We start from the raw sequence: 9,035 nt of genomic DNA, 5'->3' as shown, positions 1-9,035 counted from the left end.
AAAAAAAAAAAAAAATAATCAATCATATAATATTATATATAAATTCACGATATTTTTAACAATCCGTCTCTTAAAAAAATTAATAAATAAGATATTTATAAACATCTTATACTTATTTATCTCGTATTATTTTTCTAATATCTTATTAAAAAGAAAAAGAAACCTTCTCAAAAGAATCTATTCCCGAACAAGATGAGAAGTTTTTGGGAAAAAAGATCTCCAAACGTAATTAACGATTAAAAAGAAATTCCTTGAAAGTTGTCCGAAACTAATTTTATAAAAATACATTACTTTCAAACTTTTCTCAACTTCCAAGTAATCCAATACAAATCATCACTTAACGACATCCAACAAAAATTTCCTTTTCGCAAAACTTTTTTTTTTAAAAGAGATAAGATAACAAATTTAAAATATTCACGGAAACAAAAATTGTTGCAGGCTGTACGAAGCGAAGTGCAAAAAAGGCTTCCAAAGGAATGGTCCGAAGAAGAGATCGCTCAGCTCACCGAACTTTGGGAACAATTAAAAAATGACGATGGTAATTCTCTAAAAGAAAAAAAAAGAAAAAAAAAAACAACTGCGAACTACTTGTGTAACGTTTTATCCAACGAAAAACGAGACGAGAAGAATATATTTCACATGGCAATATATATACCTTGAATATCGAATATTTTTGATCTTTTTGTATACATTCGTGCACTTTTTTTAACGCTCAAATTTTCCACAAATGAATAAAATTTCGCAGTCAATTAATGAACAGAAACAAGGTATAACTCAAAGGGATCAGGAATGATCGATGCCCGGATGGCCGCGTCTTGAAACAGTCAAAGAATTCAGCGGATGCTCGTTTGAGAATTCATTAGCACCCGATGACGATTCCCGAAATTTAATTAAGCGGCGAGCATCGGGTGACGACCGGCTGCTGGCTGCAGCAATAATTCGAATTCCGTCTGAACGGCGAAGAATAATATCCTTTCGGGACAGGAAGATTTTCAGAAAGTCTTGTAAAACTTGCTTCATTCTCGCGGGCTGACCCCCCTTTCTATGATTTTAATACTGGCAATTATTCTCACCCCATTCTCCATTCTCGACGAAAATTCCCCCGAAAACTGCGATATCAACTTCGCCCCCCACTTTTCCTTCGAAACTTTGATAATATCATTTTTACCTCGAATACAATTCTCGTTCTACGAAATTGCCGGGTTTCGTTTAACGAGATATCAACTTTCAATTTTTTCCCCCTACAATTTCTCTTTGCAATTGTAATTACCTCTCCTAGCTTCTTTTCTGATATTTTTTCTCCCCTTTCATTCTTGATTTTGTTTCCATCAATTAATACAAAATGTCGGTACTGATAATAATAGTAGCAGGGAAAAATTAAATTGGTGAAAAAGAAGAAGAATTACGAAAATATCTAAATCTGCCATCGAAATGCTCTTCTCTTATCGATGCAAGGATTCAATTTAATTTCGCCTCCCCGTTCAATTTCATCTTCTTGAACGTCGAATTAATATCGATACCGATTTACCGTTGTTGTGTACAACAGATCCCGTGGACCTGATCTTCAATGGGCTGACAATAAAGCGACCGAAGCCAAAGATCAAGGAGAAGCTTTTGGAATTAGGATTGGCCACGGATCGCAAGGATCTTCGCAAAAAGCGATCGAGAAAAAGCAACCACGGTGAGTGTGTTCATCCTCTCTCTCTCTCTCTCTTTCTTTTTCTCTCTCTTTTTCCCTCGCTTTCCCACAACCCTCCTCTTTGCCCTCCTCCTCCTTCCCTCAGCCTTTTCTCCGGGTCTCGAGCGGCTCTGAAGCACCCCTTGTTCCGGCCAATCCTATCCCATTCCATTCGCATCTGTCTTTCTTACCGCCGCCCTTCCGCGACTATTCCCATTCGATCAGTCTTTTCTGCTAACACGATTGCGACCGACCGCGTGCGATTGAACTCGGTTTTTTGGGCGGAGAGGAGGCGACACTTGACGCGAGCTGAATTAAAGAAAGTGAACTAGGGGAGGGGGGGAAAATAGGATAAATATGGGGAGGGGGAGGAGTGATGAGATCAATTTGGACAGGGATCGAACCCTCGCAGCATCTTTCTTTTGATTGCTCACGATCCAGCAATATTTTTTTCTCCGTCGAATAACATCCTCGTGCAACGAGTTATCACTTGTTTGTCCTCTGCAAGATTGATTAATCCAATCTCGGATCCTCTTCCGGAGGATCGTAAGATTCGTTGTTGATTGTTAATGCAAAATAAAATATTAACCGTGCTTCGAGTTTTTTGTTTTATCAAAAGATTTCGTAACGAAGAATTCTTAGGCAAATTTCTTTTTCTTTAGAATAATTTTAATTTTAAAAAGAATTAAATGTACACATGTGTGTCAATATATAGAGAGGTTTGTTATATAGATTTGGTATACAGATTATCTTTAAAGATAAATGAATACAAAAGTTGATGTGTAAATATATCGAGATTTATTTGTTATAAATTGATTCAAAACTTGATGAATATTTATGGAATTAATCGAAATTTGAACCACGTTTGTTAATGATTTAAATAACCGATGGAACAAATATTTACTAAAATGAAACGAACACATCATTATCACTTATATACCAAAGTGACCATAGATTCGACCAACAGTCGATCAACGAGTAATGTGTACGCAGAAGATACGGTTGAAATAATATTTGCGTTCCTAGTTGGACGTTATGCAGGAGCTTGCTAGCAGTTCATGGTTGCTATCGTAGGTGAATACAAATCCCGTTATTTAATATCGAAAAACGGGGATTCCAGACGTACGTGTAGTCTTCCCACTTCTGTGCCAATATCACTCTTCCCTCGCTCCCATTATACCGCCAGGAATTTCATATTTATCATTGTTATTGTTTTTCTCCATCCCACCTCCTTTCTTATTTGTATTCAATGCACCGTCATAGATCGTGTCGTGTAGATATACTTTGAGGTTAGGAGAGGAGAGGGATAAAAGCGAACTTTTGTCTCGGTTCATACATTGAAACAACTGACTTTGCTCGATGCTTTCGCGAAATGAATGGTATCACGCGATACCATTCATATACCTGATATATTCGTGGATGCAATGGAGGATCCTAGAGTGTGAAATTTATATAAGAATGTGAAATTCGAATAATATTTTTAACGCTAAGAAGTTGCGTTGATCGAACAGCAACTTTCACTTTCGACGCAGTCATGTACCATTAACGAACGATAAATATTGGAATTCTCAGAAGTTTTAGTCTCTCGAGAGACTATTTTTCATGAATGGATGTTAAGAGCGACAGAAATTTTCACTTTGAAGGAAATTATCGAGAATATGAAATTTTCAAGAATATTACTCTCAAGAGTAATATTCTAAGATATCTATTATAAAAGATAAGAGAATAAAATTTTTTAAAGAGAATTCTTCGTAAATGTAGATTTGATTATTCGAGTTTCACTCTCGATGCATTAACGAAAAATAATTATTGAAAAAAAATTTAGAAAGTTTCACTCTCGAGTGTATTCGTACTCGTTGAGAGTAAAACTCTGGACAATTACTCTCGAGAGTATTTTTTACAAGTGGACACTGGCGTTGAAAATAACTTCACTCTCTAACTTTCACTCTCTATGCTGAATCCAATTCTCGAAAAATAACTCTCAAGAACAATTCAATAATCTTTTTTTTTTTTTCTTTTTATTTTCTATTTCTTTCCGTGTGGTTTTGCTTCATCTATGATATTAGACATCGATTTATCCACTAATTCTATGTTATTAATTTTGCGTTGATTCGATCGAAATTTCTTAGAAGTTCGTTAATGTTAATGAACTTCGTCGGAAATTTGAAGTTTCGAAGTTTGAAAATTACCAAGTTGCAAGAGCATTCTTCTTTTTCTTACTGATAATGCAATATACATGTAAATTCTAATCTCTTACTGGAAATTTTTTCGAAAATTCAATTGGAATTCTATATACACGTATACGGTGACATTTATAGAAAAATTTGAAGAGTTTTCTTTTTAATTTTATTATCGCATAATAAGAATGCGCAAATATATAATTTAATTGAATATAATTTCAACTTGTGTGGATTTTAATTAAAAACTTGGAAGCTCAAAGTTAAAAAAAATAATTTCCAAGTTTTTTTTTTGATTTTAAATTAAAATTCTTCCGCTTTTTCGTTTCAAAAAAAAAAAATTAAAAAAAAATAATTTATTAATAATCTAACACTATTATTCGATACGTGACTTTCGAATCGTGTATTTAAAATATGTATTTTTCTCGCAACAGTTAGTATCGATGAAAAAAAGTTTATATCCATTTCCCATTACTTTGTAAAAAGGTAAATCGTCGTGGGAAACGGAGTCTGTCAGTAATTCCGACGAGGATAAAAGCAGCGACGAAGAAGCTGGGAAATCCTCGAGCAATAAGAACACGGCTCCCAATAAACCAAGGAACAAGGGAACGAAGAAAAATGCGAAGAAACAGACAACGATGGTTTACACGGATGTACAATTATCTGGACTCTTGAAAGATGTCATCGAAAGAAGTAAGTAACGTTATAACATTCCCCCTTTTGCCACTTTTTCGCGATAAATTTTAGTGATTTATGAGAATAAAATTCGTGTTACTTCGAATATTATTACACTCTCTTTCCTTCTTACGTAATTTTTTTTTTTTTTTTTTTTTATGCTTGATAAATATCTTCCGAGAGTTATAGAACGATTCGCAATTCGAAAGAGAAAAAACGAATGGAAAAATGTGACGCTTTGTCAAAGACAAATTCGTGTGCTTTGCATCACGAGATCCAGAATTTTGTCAAAGTCGTTACAAAATCTTAATTCTATCTAGCTTTTTACTAAATACTTTTTATTTTTTTATTGTATAAATAGTGTTACTATTTATTAATATAAATATTTCATAGTGCAACGTGGACATATATCATAGATGCAGGGATTCTTTTATGAAAAAATAACGGATCATTTTGATAAATCAGATATGAGCGAGGCTCTGGAATGGATCAAGGAATCCCTACTGGATGTCCTGGACGATCGAGACGAGGAAAGCTCCGAAGGTATTCCCTTAGTCCCGCTGACAGATTATTCGTCGGCTGCGATGGATTCACCGAGCTTTCAGAAGCTTATTCGGGCTATGGGATTCACACCTCCTGCTGATGAACAAGAATCTTATTGGCGCATACCATCTAATATGCTTAACTCTACGATTCAGAAACGATGTAATCTTATTGATGCTGCATTGGCAGGAAACTTCTCTGTTGAAGGTAATTCTTTTTTTTTTTTTATTATTATTTTTCATATACATATATAGATTAACGAAATTATATTCTTTATATTCTTTCATATTTTAAAAATAACACCAGAAGAGTCACAGAAAAAAAACGAATCTGATGATGATGAAGGTAGTGAAAGCAATGATGATGACGTTCTTGAAAATATTAAAAAATATTTCAGTTCCAGAGGTACGTATAAATCTTATAAATTTATTTTTAACGTTGCATACTATGAATAATTCGTTTCATTCGATAATATTATGCATTAATAAATTTTTGCTCGCTCATAACAATTCTGTCTCTGAAGAATACTCAGACAGGTATCCGACATTGTTAAAATATTGTTGAAAAGAAAATAATTAAGAAAAAAATCTAAAACCTTCGTTTACTCATTAGCAGAGTCACAGCTATCGACTTCTTGCGAGCCTGGTATTGAAATCAGTGATCATCCTGTACCATTGAAAAGCTCCACAGTTCTCTCTACATCGATCGAACGCGTCGATACAGAAATGGAGGAAGCAGATGTAGAAAACTCGAAAAAAATCGGTACGTTTTAGAAGAGTTAGCTATATATTCTTTAGTTCAAAATTAATCAAGTATTTTGAAATTTATCGCCAGAAAAATGTGTTCAATAATTTTTCAATATCTTTATCAAACTAAATAAAAAACATTAATTTTTAATAATTATAGAAAATCCAGAACCTGAAAGAAGAAAATCTAGTGGTCGTATTAATCTACTTGTTGATTCATCTGATTCTGAATTGGAAACAGAAATTAAATCTGTTAATGCTGAAGGTAAATAAAAAAGTAATATCTGTGTTAAATAAAGATTATTAAAAACATAATTTTATTTTATTTTTATAATTCAAATTTATAGAGGAAGAAAAGAGACGTCGATCTGATGAATTTGAAGAAAAAAATGAAACTGTGAAAAAACGTCGTTTATTGGATAGCGATGAAGAAAATGAGTCATTAATGTCTCAAAATATTGAACAGAAACGAATAAAAATGATTATTAGTGACGATGAAGAAGAGCAATTAGCACCAGAGCAACGTAAAAAACAAAAATCATCTCGTATAATCATTAGCGACGATGAAGATTAATTAAAGAAAAAAATTGTTCTCTTGTCAAAATTTATATTTTATTATATTCTACTTATATTATATAATTACTATATGTTTGTATAAATTATGAAATATAATTTACTTTATGGCAAAGATTTTATTATATCCTACTATTAATATATGTAATATAAAATATAATTTTACTGAAATAGCGATAAAAATTATTAATATAATATTCCTATTTCTAAATTTATAATTTTTTCGAAATCTTTAAACAAAGACAATGTATTAAGAACCTATATAAAAAGACTATAATAAATTTAAAAAGATTAAATTCAATTTTACTCAAGAAAAAAATACTCAAGAAAAAACTATATATAGAAATAGAATGGAATGAATTCTATTATTTTTAATCAACAAGTCCGATAATGATACAATAAATTAATTAGAAATCGACATCTTTTCTACCCATGAATTCATACATTAAAAATGAACAAAAAATCAAGTTAATGAAACAAAGATAGAAATAATATAAAAATATTCAAACTAGCACTATTTTCAAATTCCCACAAATGAAATACAAAAAAAAAAAGGATAATAAATAATAGAAATAAGAAGAGAATTGAATACTAGCGCCATCTCCTAAGTATCAAAGTACCTAAACCTATACCTGGTAGGTCTAAAAAACTTTTTACCCAATATCACCACTATTAATGTATCGATTTTTTTACTATTAACCATTCCATACTACCGTATTTTATTTTCACATGTCATTATATATAATAATATAGATTCCTAGTTTCTTTTAGAATAAGAAGGAGAAGCTAGGAATGCAGAAAACAATTTGTAAGTCACTAGGATTATTTTAAAGCACAACGAATGGACTATTAGCTCCATCTATTGATATCTTTCTAAAAATACTATACGTTCTAAAAAAATGGCGCTAATTCTCAATTTTTGTGTTATGAGTATTATTGCGAAAAAATCGACAATAAAATAAGTATCGTAATACAATTCTACAGCCTAACCATAATGTGAAAAATATGTTATACATGACTAACTTGTTAGTCACTGATAAAAATTTATAAATTCTAATCATACCAATTGCCTTATTTTCACTCAAGTAATATCTGGATGAATGAGATCAAGGCAATAAACACAAAAAGAATTAAATTTGAAAATTCTAAATTAAATTATTTTCTCTTTAATAGCTTAATATAGACTATATTCTTTGATTTTAAAAATTTAATGACTTTTTATTAATTTAAACAAATAATGAAATTTTAAAATTAAATAAAGGAATAAATATTTAATAAAAAATAAAAAAATTTTTTATAATAAAAAAAAATTGAATAAAGCTAATTTAAAACTATAATAAAAAATAAAATAATTGATTCTATATTAAAAATGATAGAAATAACTTCAGGTGATTTTTTTCATAATACATTTCATAATACATATTTTCGAAAAATAAAAAAGAAATGTTCAAAATTTTTTGTTTTGATTTTAAAATTTATCTATAATTGAATGATTGAATTAAAATGCATGTGACTCACCATTAGATGCAAAGATCGTTGTTATCATTGAGAATGCAGAAATCATCAAAAAGTCTGTAACAAAAAGGATATAAATGATATAATTAAAATACAGTCCAGATTGTTTAAAAAAAAAACTCTAGACTAATATAATAATAATAAAAAATTAAAATTTTATTGAACTTTAATAATACAAATTGAGATTCTAATAAAAAATCTTGAAATTTAAAAATTCTAATAATTCTAATAATTTTAAAAAGATAAAAGAAAAAGAAGAATTCAGATGAAGAATAAAAGATAATTACCTCTTAATGATAGATGACACATTTATTCTTTTGAGAAAAGCACTGACTCTAATATCCGAAATAAATATTTAAAAAACAAAAAAGACTATTAATATGTTTATAATTATAATCGACGAACAAACACTGACTCTAATTTCGCGCTATCCATTGAGGATTTAAAAAAACTTTTACGAAAACAAATACTAATTTTACTGATTACATTTCGCGCGATTATAAAAATTTTTTGAAAGTGAAAACTATATTAGAAAAGGATAAGATAAAAAAAAAAGTATATAATGATTTTCTCAATATGAGAAAAAAAAATATAATATATATTATTATATATATTATAAATATATTATATATATATATAAAATAAGCAAATTAGAAAAAATATTGAAAAGAAAATTAATCTAAAATTAATGTAGTTTTTAATTTGGCATCAGTTTCCAAAAATCTTTCTAATATAATACTTCTAACACAATCTTTTTAATGTAATATTTATAATATAATCTTTTAATACATTTTTAATCAATTAATATATTATGAAAACCATTGCCAATTAGTAAATTTCACCAACGACACATTGAAATTTATATAATAAAAAATAAATTAAAATTTAATTATATTACATTACAAGAAAGTAAATCTATAAAAAAAAAGAGATAGATGAATAAATAAATAAATGGTATAATAAATTAATAAATGAATTTATAAAAAAAAATATAATACATAGATATGAATATATAAATCTACAAGTAAATAAAAAAAATTAATGAATAAATAAATATAAATATAATGGAAATATTAAACTAAATTAAAAAATGAAAATTAATAAAAAATTATAAATAAATGAAAATAG

The 9,035-nt window shown here is 29.2% G+C and overlaps 1 protein-coding gene across 2 annotated transcripts in view; it reads left to right on the top strand.

Annotated features, from left to right (window-relative positions):
- Positions 1-6,502, top strand: part of LOC102677975 (protein timeless homolog) — a 188,384-nt gene extending 181,882 nt beyond the window's left edge. The window contains exons 21-28 of one of the 2 annotated variants that reach the window (XM_031509928.1): positions 439-538; positions 1,547-1,681; positions 4,342-4,548; positions 4,996-5,280; positions 5,380-5,478; positions 5,689-5,835; positions 5,980-6,084; positions 6,167-6,502. In XM_031509928.1, coding sequence (XP_031365788.1) covers positions 439-538; positions 1,547-1,681; positions 4,342-4,548; positions 4,996-5,280; positions 5,380-5,478; positions 5,689-5,835; positions 5,980-6,084; positions 6,167-6,393 — 1,305 coding nt within the window. In that variant the 3' untranslated portion in view covers positions 6,394-6,502. Of the gene's footprint in view, positions 1-438; positions 539-1,546; positions 1,682-4,341; positions 4,549-4,995; positions 5,281-5,379; positions 5,479-5,685; positions 5,836-5,979; positions 6,085-6,166 lie in introns of both variants that reach the window. The other variant, XM_006614689.2, reaches the window with a different exon arrangement.
- Positions 6,503-9,035: the final 2,533 nt, after the last annotated feature.

The sequence above is a fragment of the Apis dorsata genome, unplaced genomic scaffold (genome assembly GCF_000469605.1).
Source record: "Apis dorsata unplaced genomic scaffold, Apis dorsata 1.3 scaffold_194, whole genome shotgun sequence".
Classification (NCBI taxonomy): Eukaryota; Metazoa; Arthropoda; class Insecta; order Hymenoptera; family Apidae; genus Apis; species Apis dorsata.
The sequence above is the reverse complement of the archived record's forward strand: the minus strand, read 5'-3'. Positions and strand labels throughout refer to the sequence as shown.